The following is a 23098-nucleotide window of genomic DNA, read 5'->3' as shown; positions in this document are numbered from 1 at the left end:
CTTACTTCTGCTCTTTTGCCCATTGCTCCATGTTGGACATAATCTGATCATTCTCTCGGCGTAGCCTACAGGTGTCTTTAGCCGTAGACCGCTGGGGCACACAGGCAGGCTTTGGTACAAGAAGAAAATGAGATGGTTGGGGAGGGGGGGGGAGCATAGGCCTGTCACCACCCGACTCCCAAATCAGGTCTCTTCTCTCTTCCTGGAAGAAGAAACATTGGTTCTGCTGACCAACCCCTAGGCCAGAGTTGGACCTGCCAGCATCTCTACCTCCAGCAGTGCATGCACAAAAGGTGACATCTCTGAGCAGGGCACTGTTTATAGTAGAGACAAAGTAGATGTGTATACTTACAATAATGATTTTTGTGCAAAGGCATTAAAACATCTTGTTTTTAAAAAGCAATATGTTAAGCCAATTTTTTAACAGATGGAAGAAAAAATATCTTGAGGAATGGATGCCTTTTTTTCTAATGCAAGCAAAGGTCCTGTGGCTACACCAAGAGATCCTGCCATGAACTTCACTGCTCAGGGACCGGGGCATAAGGCATGCTCAAAGATCTCTTAGCAGATTCTACTGCAGGGTAAGTGAAAATGTCAGGATGGGCTCTGGAGGAGGACTGCCCAGGAGGTTATCTAAGTCAGGGATGGCTGGTATTCCTGACAGGGAGATGGCACTCTCTTCTCTGGAATGGGCCTTTGTTCGCTCACTATCTCTATCAACGAAGGCACAGGAAGACAGTTGGGTTGAGACAACTGCTGTGAGCCTTAGCGCACCCAGACCCTACTTTGCACTGAATAGAGTGGGCTGGGGGTGTCCTTTCCTTGCTCTTAGGCACCCCCTCCCCCACCAAGGTTGGTCTAGTATCCAGGTGGTCGTGGATGTGCTGGGAGGGTCTGGGAGGAAGTGACCGGAAGCTGAGGAGTGCCCACCTCCTTCTCATCTGCCAGGAGGTTCTCTTTCAGGGCGGCCATTTCCTCCTGGAAGGCACGGAGCTGCTCCTCTTTAGCTGCCAGCATCTTGAGGTCACTCTGGTGCTGCTTCTGCCACTGCAACACTTGGTTGCTCATCTCCTCCAGCTTCTTGTCGAAGGCTTGAACCTGCTCAGGGGCGCAAAGTGAGGAGGGAGACCCCGGCTGGCGGGCTGGCCGCCCTGAGCCCAGGGCCTCTGTGACAAGGCAGGAAGGCGCTTTCTCGGCTTTGAGGGACTCCGTAGGGGGCATTTTACTGCCAATACCAGCAGAGGGCGCCCCTGGCTGCCTTTGCCTGAAGCTCCCTGAGCCAGCAAATGGAGAACCCGTTAGCCAAAGGGAATGGCTCTGTACTAAAGAGCTCAGGGGCAAGAAGAGAGAGACCCTGGGGACCTGGAACAGGAAGACAGCCTGAGCTCCTGGCTGCTCCTCACCTCTAGCTCGCTCTGCTGTTGGAAGCCCTGCAGTTTTTTTAATTCCATGTTGAGCTTTTTCATCCTCTCCTCGTAAGCAATGATTTCATCTTCCAGCTGAACTTTCCTCTCTTGGGCCTGTGCCAAGGTTCGGTGCAGGCTCTTGGTCTCTGAGGTCGTATGATTGAGCTTCCATAAAGACAAAGGGGATAAGAATGGCTGTCACAGTTCTTTGGCCCATTCTATTGAGTGCTGAATGGAGAAGTGTTCCAGTCCCTCCCCATCCTCTGCTCAGGGTAGCAGACACCTGGTCACTTGCCTAGTGTCCCAGGGAGGGGTGGGAAGTGACAGTGGTTGATTTTCTACATCTTCGTTCCCCTACCCCATTTCCTCTTTTTCCAGTTCTCTGATCAGCTAGGCATGATCAGCACTGGGTGGGGCACAAATTGCCCAGACAACTTAGGCTTTGGGAAAACTTTGCCCCTGGATCACCTGTGGGCAGAAAGACTCATTAGATTTGGCCTGGTTCTTTGTGATCCCTTTCTCCCACCCCAAAAAAGCCTCACTATGAGGAGGCAGGCCTTCCCTGGAAGGACATCCTAGCTCAGGATGCAGATGGTCCTGGTGATAGCCAGTTGGGCAGGGGATTGACTCTTGCACTTCTCGAGCTACTCGGACATTTCTTTGCCCCAAAAAGCCCTGGAGATGAGAGGGTATGGCTTACCTTCTCGAGAGTTTGTGTCAGGTCATCTTGGCAGGCGATTGACTTTCGGGACAATTCCTCATAGGCCTCTTTACTGACCATGGTCTGGAGATATTGCTTCTCCTTCTGCACAGCTTTCTCCAGCTGGACCTGCAGACTCTCTAAGGCCTCCTTCTGAAGGACTAGCTTTAGGAGGGGGAACATCACTATCAAGGTTCATACCTATAGAGGTATCCTCTGTGTCTACAGGAAATGGACCAGAGCTGGGCTCTCTTCCCTCTGTACTAACAGACAGAGCACCCTCCCCTCACTGTTATAAAAAGAACAGCTGCCTTTCCAGGCTCTTCTGCGCCCCTCTCCTCACACTTCCCCTTCTAAGTTAGCAGGTCCCCCGCAAACAAGGAGTACTGGCAGTACTGGGCCATGATGTATTAAGTACATGAATAATCCCTTTCACAGACTCTGTAGTCTTTAATAAAGATCTGGAATTCAGTTCTAGTTTAGGAACCATGATACAACATTTCATTTGTACATTTTATGCCTTTCTTAGTTCCTGACATAATCCGCTAGACTTGCACCATGAAAGCAGGACTGTGTTTACTTCCTTCCTTGCTATATCCCCACTGCCTACAGCCCAGGGCATGGCATATAATATGTGCTCAGTAAATACTAAATCATTGTTTTTGACTGAATGAAATATTTTGTATGGCAATGTTTGGAATTAGGGATGCACTGAACATGTGGTTCTGGTAAAGCATGTTTAAAAACTGAAGTCTGTGTCTTAAACTTAGTAATGAGTATGTACTCATGCTATAGTTAAAAGGAATTGAGGGGCGCCTGGGTGGCTCAGTTGGTTAAGCGACTGCCTTCGGCTCAGGTCATGATCCTGGAGTCCCTGGATCGAGTCCCGCATCGGGCTCCCTGCTCAGCAGGGAGCCTGCTTCTCCCTCTGACCCTCCCCCATCTCATGTGCTCTCTCTCTCTCTCTCATTCTCTCTGTCTCAAATAAATAAATAAAATCTTTAAAAAAAAAAAAAAAGGAATTGAGATCTGGAGTTAGAGGTTGTGGTTCTGTCATTTACTTAATCTCTCTGAGCCTCAGTTTCCTCTTCTGCAAGCCAGTTACTTTCATCTGTTTCATAGAGTTTTGGTGATGATCAAATAAGATTATATAGTTTGTAAAAAGGACTTAGTAAGGTATAAATTACTACCTAGCTGTGAGTACGGTCATGAACATGCTAAGTAACTAGCCGTGTTATTAAATACTTTTAAGTACAGGGCAGAGATCTACTTCCAAATCTGGGAGCAGAAGGGAGACCTTAGAAATTCACATGCCCAACTTCTGTTCTTTGGTATTTTATCTGTTCTTTGATATTTTAATACACCCCCATCCACATAGAAACATACTCCATTGGGTTTTCTTCAGTAACAGCTCCGTGTTTGAAGTTTATTATTTTTTCAGATGGAATTTTGAGTATCTTGAACTCTAAGAACTGGTGAGATGAGAAGTGTTAGATTGTACTGCTGACCCTATATTTACATGTCCCAGGAATGAAACCATTCCTAAAGATAAAATAATTTGGTCTTCTGGAAAAAGAAATGCATCTTTTTTGGGGACTTCTGAAAACATGGAGTCAACTGGTCTGCCCAATAAACCAGGGGAATGACTGAAGAAACTGTAACTCACTAAGCTCTTGATAATTGGTGGCCAAATCAGGAAATGTCATCACAGAGGCGAGATACCAAAAAGAAAGGTGGTGACATAAATCACAGAAGCTTAATTAATTGATTTTGTATTATTTATATGTAATAGATATATATTATTTATTATTTGTATTATTTATTTATTGTTTTTATTTTTAAAAAATTACCAGCAAAAAAAAAAAAAAAATTACCAGCAAAAGATGGGTTTATTTGGGAATGAAAGTGAATTGCAATCTGGGACAAAGAAGCTGTGGCAAAACCATAGGGAAATCTGGGGAAGAAAGGAGGGGTATGTTTTTTTCAGGAGAAAAGGGGTAAGTTGGGAAGACTGTTATGAACTAAAAGTCCATTGGAGTTTGGAGGCTTTATTTTAAATTTCTCTAACATCAGTGGTTTAGCTTGAAGAAAGATACTGAAAACCTATATATAGATATATGTAAATTATACAATCAAGGAGTTTTAATAAAAGTTCTCATAAAGATGTACTGTCTCCCTCACCAAAAGCATTAAGCCTAGATGGTTTTAAAGGTGGGTTTCATTAAGTCATCCTTGATTCCTTGCTTCCTCTCACATTCAGTCCATCATTAGTCTGGTCAATTCCGCTGCCAAAACACACCATGAATTTGCTCATTCTGTCTTCACTGATGCCACACTAGCTTGAATGGCAATACTCTCCTAACTGGATCCCTCATTTCCATATCCCTCTCTTCAATAAATTTCCACATATTAGTCAGAGTTATATTTTTAAAACTTAGCTCAAATCACCTCTCCAGCCCCTTTAAGGAAATTTCATCAATGTCTTTTCATTGCTCCTAGAATAAAACCCTAAATTGCTTAACAGAGGCCACAATGTCTACCCCTACCTATCTCTCTACTCTCATCCTATACCAATATCCTCCTCGATTACTACACTCCAGTCATACTGGCCTTATTTTACTTCCTAGAACATTCCAAGTATTGTTTTAAAAGAGTAATACATGATGCACCACTGGGACTCATACTGGGAACATAAGGATGGGCCAAAATAAGGACCAATTAATTAATTTTATTCACCATATTACAAAGAACATCATACCAAAACAGTTGGATCCTATTAATGTTAAAAGCAAGAAAAGGATGCTACTGTTAAACACCAAACTGTAGGTACTGTCCAATGCAATAAGGCAAAAAAAAAAAAAAAAAAAAGAATAAATATTACAAAGGTTTAGAGAATTGTTGTTGCTTGCAAATGATATAATCATCTACCTAGAAAATCCATGAGAAGCAACTGAAAAACTATTACTGCTTAGAAGTGAGTTCAAGAAGAAGTCCAAAACAGAATAAATATGCAAAATAAATTAGCTTTCTTATTAACAGTAATTAATTATAAAATGTAGTGGAAAATTGTCCTCGAATCAGAGATGAAAAAAATCTCAAGATCTATTGCTTTCAGATGGTAACTTTAAAAACTAAATATGGAATACTGATGAGAGAAAATGCATTTTAGAATGCAAAACTAAGCCTCTTTCTAATGACTGTTTCAACTGATAATACATCTACTATATATGAGATATGCTTTTAAAAAGTTGAACATGCTTATACACACAAAAAACCCCCTCTAGTCTCCTGATTTCCATCAACGAATTCTGAAATGAATGCTTTTACTTCCACGTTTACATGGCTATCTTTCTTTTGGCAAACATGATAATAGGTCCATATTAAATACTAAGGTAATATCCCTTATATTCAGGGAGGTTCCTTGGGGGTCTCAGTGACTCAGACCTTAACTCTGGACCACAGCAAAGGAGAGATTTATATCGTGGGAGGACAAAACTCCAGAAATGTCAGTTTCTGTGCTATCTAATATGGTAGCCGCTAGCCACATGAGGCTATTTACATTTAAATAAAACTAAAATTAGTTAATATTAAAATTAAAAATTCAGTTCCTTAGTCATACAAAGCCATATTCCAAGCAGTCAACAGCCTCATATGGCTAGTAGATATTGTATATTAGAGAGCTCTCATATAGAACTTTTCCATCATCACAGAAAGTTCCACTGGACAGTGCTGTTCTTATACTTTGCATAGTCCACAATATTTTAAGATTAACATTTTTTTCTTCTTAAATTATCAAAGAATCAGAGCTGCTTTGTCTTTCATTTGTAACCCAAGAGACCACCTATCAAGATGCTATATTTGTTTCCTGAAGAAAGATGAAATATATTCAGTTAGGGAAAGTACTGCTGTCCATGATGAAGGGGAAAGAGGTTAGGTGTCAGAGCTAGATGATCCAGGTGCAAACAGTGGTCCATCTCATCACTTACTGTTCAGTTACCTTGAGCCCCAGCCTTCCTTTTCTCTGTAAAATGAGGATCATAGTAATCTCTATCTTGTTGGGAGTCAAGCAGATGGAAGGCATGTGAAGGACATAAGTAGACAGTCAATGAATGATGACTGACTTCAAGCATGGCGCCTGTATTTGTTAGCTGCCATTTACTCTTTTCTGTCATCTTTATTTGTGTAGTGATAAATAGCTGTCTCCCTTTCCGTCCCCTTTTTTTGTGCTTTGGCACCATTTTTGGTAGTGTTCCCTAGCCAATTGCCCCAACAGTGGACTCACTCAAGTCTTGCCTGAAATGTTGCTGTGGAATATTGCTGCCAAAGCCCAGGAAGTTTGGGAGCTCCAGCAGATATCACATAAGACCTTCCACAAGTGGAAGAAACATTTCTTTGGCTAAGCAAGCGGGTGCAGGAGGGTTACCCCCACTTCAAGGAGAGAAGTGGAGTTAGAGGCACCACGGGATGCATGTGGGCTGGGCATTTAGCTGCATTTCTGTGGTGGAGGAGAGATAAGTTCTGATTTCAGGTCAAGGGTCCCAGGGTTCAAGTTTCTCACTCCCTCAGGGTTTCTGTCAACTCACCTCATTATTTAGCTCTTGGATGACTTGCTGGGAGGCGTTTTGTTTGCTGAGAGAGGACTCCAGCTGCGTGGAACATTGCATCAACTGTGCTTTGACAGTCTCATTTTCCTCCTCCAACATCCTCAAATTTTCCTTTGTCTGCTCCCCCATTAGAGAACAAAGCCCAGAAAAGAGGTGTTACCTCAGGCTCCCATAGAAGCCTGCTCCTCCTGCCCATGCCCACAACTCCATGCTGCAGCCTGTGGTGTCTTGGGCCTTCTCTCTCCTGCTCACTTGCCTTTCTTACCTTCCCTCCCTTCTCTCCTAAGGTTTAAGCCCCCACGGCCTCTGTATCCTGCCAGGCTCAGTGGGGCTCAAGCCTTGCCCTGGATTCATGAACCCAGCTCTTCTGGACTCTCCTTCTCACCATTTTTTCTTTCTTTTTTTCCTCCTGTCGGAATGTCTCAAGCTCTTGCTCCAGCAACTTCTCCTGCTCTTTGCTCTTTTTCAACTGCTCCCGTTTCTCCTCCAGTAATCTTGTCACCTCCTGAAGCTCCTCTGTTAGACTGCTTTTGGCGGAGGCTTGCTCTCTGTGCTGAGAAATAAAGACTGGCCTGAAAGAGGGCACCTGGGTGGCTCAGTCAGCTAAGAGGCTGCCTTCGGCTCAGGTCATGATCCCGGGGTCCTGGAATCAAGCCCCACATCCGGCTCCCTGCTCTGCAGGGAGCCTGCTTCTCCCTCTCCCTTGGCTCCTGCCCCCACTTGTGCTTGCTCTCTCACATAAATAAATAAATAAACCCTGTTTTTCTTTTTCTTTCTTTCTTTCTTTTTTTTAAAACACTGTCCTGAAAGACAGTCTTAGGCTGTATATTTTTGAAAAAACAAAACAACACCCACGCCCCCAGACAAAGAAAATGGCTGAGATAAATATGAGGGCAACTCCTTGGTTTTTTAGCATAGATAATAAAAAAAGTTTCCTCAGATGTTCAGCAATATTTTTTTTTGTCTAATTAGATATACCAACCTTCCCACAGCATCAACCTTCTCTCCCACTTACCAAATATTTCCACATAAAAAGCTCTTTGAATAAATTTAAAAAAAATCTTAGAAAAGCACAGAAAGAATAATTCAGAGATCAAAAACTTTAAAATGACTGACAAGGATAGGTTTCGAATCCTATAAAAAAAACCCAGCATTGTCCTCTGACTGTTTTTAAGCTTAGCCCTTGAAAATGCTTATTATCAGTCATGGGAATCAAAGCTGATAGGCTGGCTTAGCATTCTAACACAAATTCTGGACAATTAGTTTGAATGGATTGGTGGTGGCATCTTCCCAAATAAAGACTAATATATTTAATCTCAAGTAGAGCAGATGCTTGGGCTGGCAGCGTACTTGCCCTTTATACCTGGTGTTGAAGGAGTTTTAGACGATCTAGCAGTTCATTCAGCTTCATATCCTGCTCAGTCGTTGTCTTCTGAAACTGCCTCTTCTCCTTTTCTGAACTTTCAAGCTTCCTCCGGGCCTCAGAGAGTTCTAATGTCAGCTCCTCTATCCGCTTCCTAAAGCAAAATGGCAACAACAGGAAGACAGACTCTGGTGTCTGTGTAGGCAGATGGTGAGCCGGCTGCATGGGGCTTGTTATCTCATTCCCAGGCAGCTGCTGCCGTGTCCAGACCGGCTCACCAGAGACAGAGCCTCTCTCTGGAGCTGACACGGTGGTACCTGTTGGGTGCGAGTTCCTCTCCAGCCATCAAGGAATCCTTCTGCAGCTTCTGAAGTTCTCTCTGCAGCTCCTGAATGGTCTCCGTCTTCTGCTTCTCCAGGAAAAGGTAGCTTTGCAGTTTCCTCTGTGCATCCTCCAGGTTACTCTTTGCCAGAAGGGTCTCTTCTTTGTACTGGGCAGCTTGCTGAGCTGTAGAAGCCAGCAGACAAGTCAGGCACATGTGCATGGGAGAAGGGGGTGTGTGTGAAGATCAGACTCTCAAATAAGACCAGTTAAAAAGTCTGCTCCTTCATTTTGTGACCTACTTCAATTTCCAACCTTTTCTCTTTTCTCTCCATCTCATTATCACTCCTAAGGAGCCCTGTTAAATTATCTGTCTTCAGCTATCCCTGAGCCGTGGACTGCTTCTGGACTAAAGTTAAACAAATCAATATAAATTGCTCAGTATCTCTTATGTGACTCATCCTGTCGTTAGGGACAAATCCTGACCCTAACGGAGTTTAGAGTCTTGCGAGGGAGACATAACTGGCCCACATGACATAGAGAACACAGTCATGTGAAGTGTGCACTCACAGCGAACTCCTGTGAAGCAAGGTCAATGTGGGTGAGAACAGTCGGGGATGGACTTACGGAGGAACAGAGATGGCGCTGGGCCTGAGAAAAAGGAGGAGGAAGGGAATTCCAGATGGGGGGAATGTTAGAGCAAGTGCATAGGAATGGAATGGGAGAGGCAAGTGGGAAGAGGATGGGAAGAGATTGGCTTGACTGGAAAGGAAAATGGGAAGGAGTGCTGGGAGACCGCTGAGTGAGTGCATGGATAGGAGGGGGTTTTGGAGGATTTTGAAAGTCAGAGAGAAATGTTCAGAGTTAATTTAGTGGGTTCTTGAGCAGAGACCTGGCATAAAGAGTATTTTAGGAAAATTGGAATGTATTAAATGGAGAAAGACTTCCTACAATATCCTTTTAGTCCCTACCCTTGCCCCTACTGGGTATAAAGGGAGAAACATCAGATAAGTTGTTTACTGGAGTTTCTCCACACCAAATATGTTCCTATATCCTAAAGTTTCAACTATTGTTTCTCTTTTAAATATCACCCTTGTCTCCATTTTTCAGCCTGGGATACTGGAAGAAAGATGGTGTCACTGCAGAAATAATGATATACCTTGGAAGAAGGAGGAGGAATTTCTTTTCTAAGCAGGGAAGAGAAAGTTCAGTTTGGGGAATGCTGAGTTAGAGGGGAAGGTGAGTTGCCCAGGCGGAGCTACTCTCTAAAGACAGGAGTGACCACAGGTGCCAAGTCAGGGCTGGGGCTCTAGGTTTTGGAGTTGTGCTGAGAAAGAGAGTAGAGGGGGGAGGGCAGAGTTTAAGGGAGGGATGACTACTGTCAGAGAAGGAGGGAAAAGAGGAAACGATGAGATTTGTGAAAGAAGAAGGGACCTGTTACATCTCCAAAATGGGAAACAATTGTTGAGTGTGGGAGGCCAACAACACATCCAGACACACACAGTTAAAGGAGGGTGGGGAAGGAGGCCACAGTATGGACCTTCCCCCCCAAACTGACATGTCACTCACCTAACATAACATTTAACCCTTTAAAGCATACAGGTCAGTGGTTTCTGCAATACTCACAAAGGTATGCAACCATTACCAGTACCTAATTTCTGATCGTTTTCATCCCCGCAAGGGAAAGTCCATGCCCAGGGCAAGAAGTTATCGGTGACCTCTGAGAAATCAATTTCAGCAGAGGAGCAAGGACATGATCCGCAGCGCAGGCTGCACAGAAAAGAATGTGTTGGGAAGCAACGAAGGGGAGAGAAGGTGTCTAAGGGAGGGAAGAGTAAATTGTGTGACGAAGGTCCTGGAGAAGATGGGGAGGAACACAGTGCACAGAAGCAAAGTACTGAGCCCTGTCCTCCCTGTGATGGGGAAAGGTGAACTTCAGTGAAGGCTGCTGGGAAAACAGCGGGCGTGTGCGTTCAGCAGTTCACCTTCCCAGTTAGGGGTGAGTGAAGGAGCTCGCGAGGGCATTGTGATCCCTGTGAGATGTGCCATGAGATCAGGAGAAGGTCTGGAGAGAGGAGTGGGGAAAGGAGCAGGAAGTGGCCATTCAGAGAAAGAGGGGGGACTGCTCTAGCCCTGAGGGTTTGAAGTGTGGTGGGGACTCCTGTCTGCCGGGGGCCTCACCAGCCAGCTTCTGTTGCTGTTGGGCATCTTCGAGACAGTCCTTCAGCTTCTGGATTTCAGCTCGCAGGGCCCCACACTCTGCCCTGGACTTATCCTGCTTCACCTCCTGGAGGGTGATTTCAAGTTCTGTTGTCATTCGTTGCTGCTTCTCCAACTCCATCTCCTTTCTCATGAGGCTGTTCTGAACCTGTGCCAGTTCCCTCTCGAGCTCATGCAGCATTTCGTCTTTCTCTTGGAGGAGCTAAAGAAAGCAAAGGGTGACCGCTGATAAACGCCTGAAGAGCGACCCAGGGAAGCCAGGTACAGATTGTCCTGAGCCCTCTCTAGCCACTAGCTTCTCTTGCCTGGGTATCACATAGTCTCCTACCTCTGCTCCCTGCCTCAAGTCAGGCCGTTCCCAACACAGCAGCCAGAGGGGGGCCTCTAAAAACCTAAGTCAGATCTTGTTCTGCCTTTCCTCAAAACCCTCCACTGGCTCCAAAAAGCCTCCACTGGCCACTGTCCTTACAGCAACCTGCTGGGATGCTCATGATCTGGTCTGACCTTACCTCTTGCCACCCCTATCCCTCCTGGCTTCAGCTTGTCTCCTGGAATATTCTAAGCAGACTCCTACCTGAGGGCTCTCGCACTTGCTACTCCCTCTGCTTGGAATATTTTTCCTCAAGACCTCTGCCTGGGTAGCTCCCTCACTTCATTCAAATCTCTGCCCAAATGACCACCCTGTGTGAAACAGCTACCAAACTGTTGGAGGAATTTATCAGTACCTGGCATTACATTATATATTAGTTTTGTGATTTGTTTATTGTCTGTCTCTCTGTACTAGAATGTAAGCTCCAGGGGAGTAGGAATGTTGCATGTGTTATTATATTCTTAATGCCTAGAATGGTGCTTGGCTTATCACAGGAGCTCAAAAATACTGGTTGAATGAATATATGAATTACTCAAAGCTGTTTTCTCAGCCAGACTCCTGGCGGCATGTGGTTATCTCTCCGGATACTTCCATTTTTCCTAATGGATCCCCTCTGAACCTTCAAATAGGGAGCCTGAATGACCAGCCAGTCAATCAGTTGGACGATTTCTGCTATCTCTGATAAAAGTGTAGAGTTGGAACTGTGCTGACTACACAAACTTGCATTGGTTTTACAACCTTTCTGGCCTTACTTCCATTCCTAGGCTTTTCCAGGACGTTGATTTATATTGGCAACTACAGATCTTCTAGGGCATAGTTCCATTAATATTTTCAAACTGCCGGATATGCATATTCATAAGATATTTGTCATTTTATATATTGAAATTCACTTGAAGTTCTTAATAAGGCTACACAATATTTAAAGCATTTCTTTCCACTATCAAGCATAAACAAAAGCATAAAAGAACAATGCAAGTGTGTCCCAAACTCTCTATGTTGCAGGGCTGGGGAAGAACCTCTTATAGAGTCAACATCTCTATTAAGGTCCTTGGACAATGGGTATTTTATTTATTTATTATGTGCTATGAAAAGTCCCAAAGAAGTGCTCAGAACTGCCTCTGGGCCTAAAGAACCTGCAGTCTCATTGTTCATGTGTTGATGTTGCCCAGGCAATCCCAGTGGGTGCAGAGCTGCAGGGCCAGCTCTGGCCAAGGTCTGTCCTCACACCTGTGCTGTTGGAGGTTCTAAGCAGAGAGCTCCTCTTGTCCTACCTTGTCTTTCTTCAAGCCCAGCTTCTGGGTCTCCGTGAACTGCGTCTGTAGCTCCTGCAGCCGCCGTTGCAGGATGGCAGCCTCCTTATCCTTCCTCTCCATGTGGGCAGATGTCTCCTCCCGCAGCCCATGCAAGTCCAGCTCCAGCTTCATCATGTCTATGGCGGGAAGGGACAGAGTGCTCCTTGCTCAGAAGAGAGCTCCGGCTTCCTTCTGCCTCTCCCCGCTGCCCCCTCCCCCAGCCCCCTGCTCCTGGTTTACCCTTCATGATGTTTTTCTTCTGCTCTGACACGGCCTCTAGCTCCATGCGCAAGTCCTTCACCAGGTTCTGGTACTCCTCCACATGCAGGCACTGGCTGTCTTTCTGCTCCTGCAAGTGCTTCAGTATCTGGGCAGGTAAGACAGGAGCAGGGCAGGATGAGGACATGGGGGAAGAATGCTTTCTAAAATGCCGAATGTCTGGAATTGGCAAATCCAGAGAGACAGAGAGGGGAGTAGTAGGTGCTGGGGGCTGAGGCGGGGAGGAGGGGGAATGACTGCTCATGCAGCCAGGGTTTCTTTTGGGAGTAGTGAAAATATTCTGGAATTAGTGGGGATGGTTGCCCAACCTTGTGACTATTTAAAAACCACTGAATTGTACACTTTACATAGTGACTTTTAGGGTGTGTTAATTGTATCTCAATTAAACAAATGAAAATAATTTAAAAACGGATATGGCAGACTTATCACCCTCATACAGAATGTGCACAAAAGCCACCACTCCTTCTGCCCTACAACAATCAACAGTCATTGATGGAACACCTACTATGTGCCAGGCACTGTCCTAGGTGCTGGGGACAGTAGAATAAGAAACACAGAAACATATACTTGACCCCATGGAGCTGACCTTATAGTGGGGTGAGACAGACAAAGAGCATAAGTAGTCACTTGTAGAAAATGTTAACAGTTGACAGGTGCTATAGAAGAAAAGAACAGCAAAAGGAGAATAGAGGTGTATGGGGGGAGAGGGCTGCCATTAGAAACAGAATGGAGAGTTTGGCCCCACTGAGAAGGTGCCTCTAGGCAGGGGCCTGCTGGAAGTGAGAGACTGAGCCATGTTGTAGTGTCGTAGTATCTGTAGGTATCTGCAGACAGGGGAGCTAGCCAGTGACCAGACTCTGGGGAGAGAACATGGGGCGGGGGGCATGTAGTTAGAGGGGTGAGCGATGGAGACAGTAGGAGGCATGAGGTGAGAGGCTAGTGGGTGATCACATCATGGGGGGCTTGTAGTCCTTGGGCAAGGACTTTGGCTTCTACTCTGAAGGAGAAGGGAATGGCTATAACTAAGAGAGGGTAGAACACATGGCCGAGGAGGAGCAGTTAGTCATCTGGGCATCAAGGGATACTTATGTGATTTCAGAGCTGTCAGTAAGGGAGGACTGCAGCATGAAGACAGGGGGACAGCTGGAGAAATATAGGGAAGTCACCATATGACCCAGGTGTGGGCACTGCAGGGGCTCAAAAGCTCACTCTATGCCAGGCCAGCTGAGTTCTGGTATTAATTGTGACCTGGGTAGTTCCATCCTAATAGAATATCCAGGTTCCACAAAAGCATTGGATAGGACACATAAAATGGCAGGGAAGAGTGTATGCTGTTTCTTGGGGAAGTCTGCATCATTTAAAAAAATGGTGTGGTAAAGAGGCATTAGTGTTTAGTCAATATAGAGTTTCAGTTTTGCAAGATGAAAAAGTTCTAGAGAACTGCTGCACAACAGCGTAAATATCATGACTGAAATGTACACTTAAATGTGATTAACATGGCAAATTTAATGTTACGTGTTTTTAGCCACTATGCAAAAAATAAAAGAGTATGGGAGAAATAAAGACATTTTTCAGACAAAAAATGGGAGTGTTATGAGATCTTGCTATAGGTGAGGACGTGAATAACATGGAACTGACCTTTAAAATAAATATTGACAGATGTCCCAGGAGGAACTCCAAAATTCAATATTGATTCCTCATTCACTCAAACTTTCTGCATCAGAGAGTCCTGGAAAGAGGAGTCTCTGTCCCTGCACTAAGGGATGCTTGGAGAGCTTATATGTGTTGTTTACTCTCTTTGCCACACCCCCTTTGCTGCTATTTCAGGATTAGCAAGCCTGCCCACAGTGTAGCCTCAGGTGGCTAGCTTTGCCTTGGACTTCAGGTTCAGGTACGACTGACTTGAGATCTCACCTAGGAAATGCAAATTGATGCACTCACTGTGGAAAACAGTATGGAGTTTCCTCAAAAACTTAAACATAGAACTACCTTATGAGCCAGCAATCTCACTACTGGATATTTACCCAAAGAATACAAGAACACGAATTCAAAGGGAAACATGCACCTCAATGTTTATTGCAGGTTCATTTACAAATAGCTAAGATATGAAAGCAGCCCACATGTCCATCAATTGATGAATGGATAAAGAAGATGTGGTATATATATATATATATATAATGGAATATAATTCAGCCACAAAAAGAATGAAATCTTGCCATTTGCAATGATGTGGATAGAGCTAAAGAGCATTATCCTAAGTAAAATAAGTCAGTTAGAGAAAGACAAGTACCATATGATTTCACTCATATGTGGAATTTAAGAAACAAAACAAATGAGCAAAGGGAAAAAAAAGAGAGACAAATCAAGAAACAGACTCTTAATTATAGAGAAGAATTGAAGGTTACCAGAGGGGAGGTGGGTGAAGGGATGGGTTAAATAGGTGATGAAGATTAAGGAGTGCACTTGTCATGATAAGCACCGGGTGATGTATGGAATTGTTGAATCATTATATTGTATACTTGAAACTAATATAACACTGTATGTTAACTAACTGGAATAAAAATAAAAATTAAAAAAAAGATCTCACCTAGGATAGCACTGAACATAGTTTTGACTATTGGTTGGTCAAATCTTGCCATTTGTTTACATGGTTTAAATGCTTATTCACTATTAGAATCAATTTTTGAGATGGCTTTGAATTTTGAAAATATTGAGTTTTTGAAGGACTAAATTTGAATAAATAGTCTTTCCTAAATTTGGTTCAACTCCAACTAGAAACTAGAAAGCTGGATGGTCATTTTGAACCCAGCAAGCCAACCAGAGTCTGTGTCTTGTTCGGGCATACTGTTGAGAGGGGGTTAAGAAGCAGGTGCAATTCCAAAATTCGGCTTTAAAACTGAATACTGCCAGACATATTCCTTGGGACTTGGCATACATTACATACAGTATCCTTGTAGCAGGGCCAATCAAGGTCACACAAATATAAAAATATTATGTAAAAATAAAAAATAAGTGAGAAAACCCAGAATCAAACCCAACTCAACTCGATCCCCCCAGGCATAAATAAGCAAAAGTTCTCCCACCTTTTTAATGTCTTCACAATCTTCTGAGGAACTAGGAGGATGTCTGTGGGTGGCTGTATAGGAAGCAAAGTCCGCTTGTAATTTTATCAAAGCCTCTTCACGCTCTAGAACCTGCAAATGAGTGTAGGTCAGTTATGCTGAATGATCAATGTAATGTGATTATTACTAGTACTATTTTGGCAGGGTGCTCCTTTTTTCAGCCTAAGTTTGTTGTAATATTATGTAATCCATCACATACTTCCTGTGGGCTTGCAACAGAGAAAGAATTAGGTTCTCAATCTTGTATCAAAGTTCAGTAAGGCATAGACAGTGGTTTGTCTGGAGTCTGCCCGTGTCCACATTTTGGACTCCTTCCTGAACCTCTGTGTGGTCCAGTTTATGAGGCAGAAGGTTCTTTAAAAGCTGTGATGGAGGGGTGCCTGGGTGGCTCAGTCGTTAAGCGTCTGCCTTCGGCTCAGGTCATGATCCCAGGGTCCTGGGATCAAGCCCCGCATCAGGCTCCCTGCTCAGCGGGAAGCCTGCTTCTCCCTCTCCGATTCCCCTTGCTTGTGTTCCCTCTCTCGCTATGTCTCTCTCTGTCAAATAAATAAATAAAATCTTTAAAAAAAAAAAAAAAAAAAGCTGTGATGGAAAGACATCTAATCTATCAGAGGACGGGATTCAAAGTTCAAGAATTAAAGAAGGAAGTTCTTTATGGAGTGCGTGGATATGTATGGACTTTAAAAAAAATTAAAAATCATGAAATTTTTGTTCTTGGTTGAAAATAATTCAAACAAAACCCAAGCATCAAAAATAAGTGAAATCTCTCCAATTACTCTCCACTCTCATTTCTACTAGGGGGCAGTGCGCTACAGGCAATTTACAGTAGGTACTTCTATACTATAATCAAAGACTTTAAAAAATAAAAGTGGAATTGAACTATACATAGGATTTTGCAACCTTTTCTCAACAATATATCACTAAGATCCTTCCATTTAGTTCTTATAGTCTGCTTAATCCTTTTTCGTGCCTGCATATTATTCCACAGTATGGATATTTCTTTTTTTTTTAATATGGATATTTCTTTAACCACTTAAAAAAAATCTCTTCAACCATTTCCCTATTGATGAGCACTTAGGTTGTTGTGAGAGATTTTAAGTCTCTTTAGAATCTCAAACTTAGTGTGGGTTGGGGGCATGCAACTATGGAGAATATGAACAAAAGGTGGGGGTAAGTATATATAAGACATTTGAGGAATTTTGCTGACAGAAATTACTTTAGGTGACTATTTTTCCCTCCTTTCTTTCCTCATGGCTTTATTTTTGGTCTCTCAGAAAAATATTCTAGAAGTCACTTACCAAAACGTTACTGCAGGCTAGTTTATTTCGAAGTTCCTGGATTAGATCATCCTGTTCAGACACCTTTTGCCAGACTTCAGACAGTCGTTTCAGGGTCTCCTGATGCTCTTGAATCATGCAGGAAGACGTGTATATACGCACCTTTGAATGATCACCCTTGTTCTCAGGCTCCTGGGATATTTGGAAATAATGAGTTGGTTTTATTCATACTATTTGAGTTAACTTCAGAATGCCATGCGCATGGAAAATCTCTTAGGTCTATATTCTGAAAGTTCATGTTCACATATGTGAATCTTATCTTTCTTAATAAAAGAAAAAATTAACAAGTGCATACGCATGGTAAAAAGCTCAAACAGTTCACAAGAGAACATACTGAAAAGTTAGTCTTCCTCCATCTTGACCCTCCATGACTCAAGTCCTCTCCTCTGTGACAGTCTATGTTACCAATTTTGGGGGGTATCCTTCCAGGGATATTTTATGCATCTTTGTATATGCATATATACATGTGTATATGCCCCCTTATTTTTTTCCCCTACACAAATGAAAGTTTTCTAAAACGCTATTCTAACATTATGTTTTCACTTGACAATTTATTTAGGATAATTTCCATATTGTTACTTGTATATTTATCTGACCTTTTAAAATTAATTTCAAATTGCACAAGTAATACATATATATGTATGTTATCTTTCTAAAACATAACATTGTAGGCAAGTCTAAATTTCTCTTTGACTATATTACCTCTAATCCCATACTTGCTGTGTTCTCCAGAGATGACAATTTGTCATATAGATAAAGTTCTAGAACTTTATACACTTACATACATATAAAGGAATCTGTAGAATACAGATAATATTATGTTGTCCTTTTAAAATATAAAAATAGATTTTTTCTCACTCAAAAAGATGTCTTAGAAATTTATCCAGGTTAGTACATGTACTTTTAGCTCTTTTAAATTGCTTGTAATTGTGTTTATCCAGTCTCCTATTGATAGGAATACAGGCTGTTTCCAAGTTTTTTTCTAAAATGAAGCTGAAATGAATATTTTTGCACATAAGTCTTTGAGTACCTATTCTGCTATACGTATGGATTAAATTCATGAAGTAGGACTGATAAGACATATTTAAAAATTTGATAGATATTACACAATTATCCTTCAAGAAATTATACCAACTGGCACTCCCATCAGCATGAGTATGCCCGCTTTCCTAGAACCATTTAAAAAAATGTCTTTCTCTAGGTCATCTGAAATCATGCATGAAGATTACTACATGCACATGGGTCTGCACTAACAATGAAGTGAACTGATTTAGATAGCCAGAAAAGAGCAAAGAGTTCCAGTTTGGAGAGTAGATCTTTCCCCATTAAACTTGTTTCTCTAACTGGGTTTTTTCAGGCACAGTTAGAAATAGTTTATGAAAAACTAATGATGTATTGTATGGTGACTAACATAACATAATAAAATAAAATTAAAAAAAAAGAAATAGTTTATGTTCACTGAGCATGAAAGCTACCCATGAGCAAGCTGCAGAAGGGTCAGTGAGAAATCTAAAACTGACCATAAATAATATTCTTATAAATAAGTTAGTGTGTAAGTGGGCAAAGGAATGGAAAACAATAGAAAAGTTAAGGAACAGAAAGATGATATCTACAGGTCCAATGTCTTAATACTACAGGATGAAAAATAGAAATTAATTTAAAAGTAACAGAAGAAAAATTCCCTGGATTGAAGAAATTATAATCTTCAGATTAAAAGGGTCAGTTAAATGTTGAGAGGCTTAATGAAAAATAAACTAAGAAACCTTGAGTCTAAAATCCTCTAGAAATCAAAGAGATAAAACTGATGACTTACAAAAAATGAGAAACACCAAAATCTAACAATTCCTCTTTAATACTGGATGGTACAAGACGATGCAGCAATAACTTCAAAGACTTAAAGGAAGGTGTTTCTTAAAGTTTGTATACCCAGCAAAACTAGCAATTAGGAATGAAGACAGTCTTGTTCAGACATGTGAATACTGAGAAATCTAACCACTCACCATTGTTTCTGAAAGAATTAACAAGTCCAAGAATTTAGAAGAGGTGGAGTATACTGCTTAAGTAATGATTAAAAGTTGGTTTTATTTGTAATCTTAAAGAAATACATATTTTATATGTTATATAAACAGTTCCAGAGATTAAAAGAGAAATAAAAACCTTTCAACTCATTTATATTAGGGTAGCATAATCCAGACACTAATATGAGATGAGAGAACAAGAATTTCAATGATCAAACTAATCTCATTTCTGAAAATAGATACAAAAAATAAAACTTTAAGAAATTTAGTATAGCATTTATTGTAATATAATGATATATTATTATTAAAATAAAGCAAAATAATAAATAAAATAAAATAATAATATATCATGATCAAGTAAGGTTTATTTCAGGAACATAGAGATTGTCCAATAAACGAAAATCTATTAATGCAATTCACTTCATTAAAGAAAAAAAACCTCTATGATAACCTTGATAGCTGCTAACAAAAACACCTGATAAAGTTCAACATTCATTCCTGACAAAAATTATCGATAAACTACATATAGACAGTCACACCTTCAACTTGAAAGAGAGTATTAACAAACAGCCAAGAATAAACATTATACTTAATAGTGAAATACTAGAAACATTTCCTTTAAAATGAGAAGCAAGGCAAGGATGTTATAATTCTACATTGTTCTGGGGGGTCCTGGTCAATGCAGTAAGATGGAAAATAAGTTGTATTAATGTTGAAAAGGAAAGCAATTTAGAAATACCAAGCAGTCCACTGAAAATCTGGTCAGAGAGTTTAATAAGGTGATGGAACATCCTATACATCAGTAATAGTTAATAAAATTAAATGTATAAAAGATCTCATTTACAAAATCAATAACAACTGTAATACAGCTAGGAATAAACTTAGCAAGAAGTATGTAAAATCTATAAAGAAAAGTATAAAATCTTATTGAAGGGTGCATAAGAAAACTTAAATAAAAGTAGAAGCATGCTATGCCCCATAGAATATGCTAATTTCCCCCAAATTAATATATAATTTGAAAGTAAGTGAACATAAATCTCAATTTTACCAAGAGAAGATGCACAAAAATGGACAAGAAATATTTGGAAGTCAAGAACAGGGAAGGAGGACCTGCTCTGAAGGAGCTATCAAAACATATCAGTTAAAGTCACTATAAAACTGTGATCTTGGTGCAAAAACTGGCAAATAGATCAGAAGAACAGAGTTGAGAAAGAGCCATGTGTACACAAGGATCAGCATATATACTGAGCTGGCAATTCAAATCAGTGGGGAAAGTGTTCAACAAATAGAGCTGGGACAGCTGGAGACCCCTTTTGTAATTATGTGTATCTATAGCTATATATCTACATATATATGTAGGTTACATATCTATCTATCTATCTATCTATCTATCTATCTATCTATCTATCTAATCTATCCATCCATATCAATTCCAGATTGACTAAAGATAAAAACTGAAATACAAAAATATAAAAGTGCTAAAAAAATGAGGTAAACTTTTACAATATTGGGGGTAGAAAAGGTCTTCCTAAGCAAGAAATAAAACCTAAGGGTGCCTGGGTGGCTCAGTCGGTTGGGTATCTGACTCTTGATTTTGGCTTGGGTCATGATCTTGGGGTCGTGAGATCAAGCCATTGGGCTCCGTGCTCGGTGGGGAGTCTGTCTGGAATTCTCTCCCTCTCCCGTTGCCCCTCTCCTGCTCTCTCTCTCTCTAATACATAAATAAATCTTAAAAAAAAAGAGAAAGAAAACCTAGAATCTATAAAGGAGGACTGAAAGATTCAACTCCATAAAAAGTAAAAAATTTATGTATGGTAACAAATATCATTAATAAAGTAAAATGAAAAGTTACAAACTGGGAGAAGATATCTGTAACATATGTAGTAAAACATTATTACCTGTAATAAAAAGACTAAATACCCAATAAAAAACAGGTTAAAGATTTAAACAAGAAATTCATCAAAAAGAAATCCACATGACTGATACACTCATGAACAGTGCTCAATACTTTGTTAGCGTCGTGGGCACTGTGATGTGCCCCCTTCAGCAATGAGGGACTTACTCCCCCAGCTGCTGGGAGTGCTGCGCTGAGACAGCCCTCAGCTGTCAGCCTTTTCTGGGGATTGCCTGGGCTGAAGAAAACTGCTTGGCTCCAAGTCATGCCTCTCCCTTGGGGCAGCTCACATCCATAACTGATCAACATGGAGGTAAAAGGCCAGCTCGCTTCTCCCTAATTTGGGACCCCTTTGTATGTCCATCCCGCCCCAGAGCTCCCACAAGTTTGGCTGAGGCCTTTGTTGGGGCTGCATCACAGCTCAACTTCTCCCTCTGCTCAAACCTGCTTCCTTCTCCTTCCTTTTACAGGTGTTGATACCAAGGGCTCTCTCTAAAATAATGTACTGCATGCCAGTCTGTCTCAGAGTCTGCTTCCTGGGGGAACCCAACTCACAACTGTCTGAAATAAAGGAAATGAAAACTGTAATGAGAAAACTTGTTTTTTTTTCCCCCCTGCATCAGTTTAGCACAACTTAAAAAGACTGAAAACATACCATGTGAGTATGGGGAAGTAAGTTCCCTTAATTATTGTTGGTAAAAGTGTAAACTGGTAGAATCTTTCTGGCATTCAATTTAGAAGTATCCTTTAACATTAAAAATAAGCATATTCCTTGACCCAGCAATCCCACTTCAGGAAATTATCCCATAGGAATAAGGATGTCCATTACAGCTTGTTTGTAATAGACAAAATAGGTCAGTAGATGGTAGAGTCATACCACAGAATACAAGGTAGTTACTAAAAGAAATTGTCAAGATATACATTTAAAAAGCAAGGTGTAGAACCACATTTATAAAATGACCCATTTATGTAAAAAGAAAACCCTAACCATTTATATATGTAACTGTATAACAGAAGACTGAGGAAGATTCCCAACAGATTATTCCAGTAATTACCTAAGGGGAGGAGAGTAGGGTAGAGGAGGCTGAAAGCAGACTTTCACATTTAATCTCTGTGATTCTGTCTAGGGAGCTACATTGTTGTATTACTTGTGTAATTAAAAAAAGCAATTAAAAGAAAAAGAAAGATTCAGGCATTTTGGCTCTGCTTTGTTATCTTTCATGGGTTTCACCTCCTGTTAGATCCTGAAATCATGGTTTGCATGAGCCCTGCGACCGAGAAGAGCCCCCCAGCCAGACACCCATGAGAACATGGAAGATTCGAGAGCTCATTTGGTGTTTTGATTTTTGCCTTATTTGAAGTGCTGGCACTTTATATTAATTAAGGAGCCTCAAAATTCCTAAGTAGGAATCTTAAAGGAGATGTGAAGGCTGAAAATTGAAAGCTGAGGGCTACAAAATTCAAGGGAAGGAATGACATCTGGTTGAAGGTTTGGGTTTCCCTCAGAGAAAGCAGGGACTGTTACCCGGGGACCACCTGGGAGCATGCCCACTTGCTGGAGCTCCTGGGCTGAGCGGCCAGGTGTGAGTCCTACCTGACTGACGATCCCGCTGAGCTCCCCCTCCAACATCTTCACTTGGCACTCCAGTAACTCAATGTTGCTCAGGGAAGTCTGGTATTTATCCCTGTAGAGGCTTAAGCTCCTTTCTAGGGAGACAATCTTGTCCCCGGCCAAAGCAAGTTGCTCTTGTGCCAAATGGAGCTTCTTCCCTGTGTTCTCATTATGATTTCCCATTTCCTCCTCATAGAGAATCACCTGTTGGTGTAGGAATGAAACCACACTGAACTCATGGAAGCATCTATATGAGGAAAGGGTATGGCTATAAGGACCCCATGCAGAGGAGTCTTCTGTCTTCACTAGAAACCCAGATGTACATAATAAGCCCAGCACAGATTTAAAAGCTATGATATATAATATCAGAATGTTAATGATTAGGAATTAAAGCAAAAAGATTGTCATATTTGGATGGTAAGCTTCTTAAAGGCAGGGACCATTATCTATTTTCCATTCTGTCTGGCATGTAGTAAAAAGTCAACAAGGACTTGTTAGTTGATTAATGGGAATGAGTCTGAATAGCTCCATTTTTTTTTTTTAAGGGCTTGAAATGCCAG

General features: G+C 41.5%; 1 protein-coding gene across 1 annotated transcript in view; it reads right to left on the bottom strand.

Moving 5' to 3' along the window:
• PMFBP1 (polyamine modulated factor 1 binding protein 1) overlaps window positions 1–23098 on the bottom strand; it is a 50119-nt gene that overhangs the window by 7002 nt on the left and 20019 nt on the right. Inside the window, exons 5-18 of the mRNA XM_032424336.1 lie at window positions 22521–22742; window positions 16976–17146; window positions 15639–15749; window positions 12517–12643; window positions 12256–12413; window positions 10576–10816; window positions 8391–8580; window positions 8074–8227; window positions 7096–7263; window positions 6690–6827; window positions 2107–2271; window positions 1404–1571; window positions 931–1098; window positions 6–109 (exon numbers count right to left, since the gene is read on the bottom strand). Coding sequence (XP_032280227.1) covers window positions 6–109; window positions 931–1098; window positions 1404–1571; window positions 2107–2271; window positions 6690–6827; window positions 7096–7263; window positions 8074–8227; window positions 8391–8580; window positions 10576–10816; window positions 12256–12413; window positions 12517–12643; window positions 15639–15749; window positions 16976–17146; window positions 22521–22742 — 2285 coding nt within the window. The remainder of the gene's footprint in view (window positions 1–5; window positions 110–930; window positions 1099–1403; window positions 1572–2106; window positions 2272–6689; window positions 6828–7095; window positions 7264–8073; window positions 8228–8390; window positions 8581–10575; window positions 10817–12255; window positions 12414–12516; window positions 12644–15638; window positions 15750–16975; window positions 17147–22520; window positions 22743–23098) is intronic.

This window comes from Phoca vitulina, unplaced genomic scaffold (assembly GCF_004348235.1).
Source record: "Phoca vitulina isolate PV1807 unplaced genomic scaffold, GSC_HSeal_1.0 scaffold30, whole genome shotgun sequence".
NCBI lineage: Eukaryota > Metazoa > Chordata > Mammalia > Carnivora > Phocidae > Phoca > Phoca vitulina.
The sequence above is the reverse complement of the archived record's forward strand: the minus strand, read 5'-3'. Positions and strand labels throughout refer to the sequence as shown.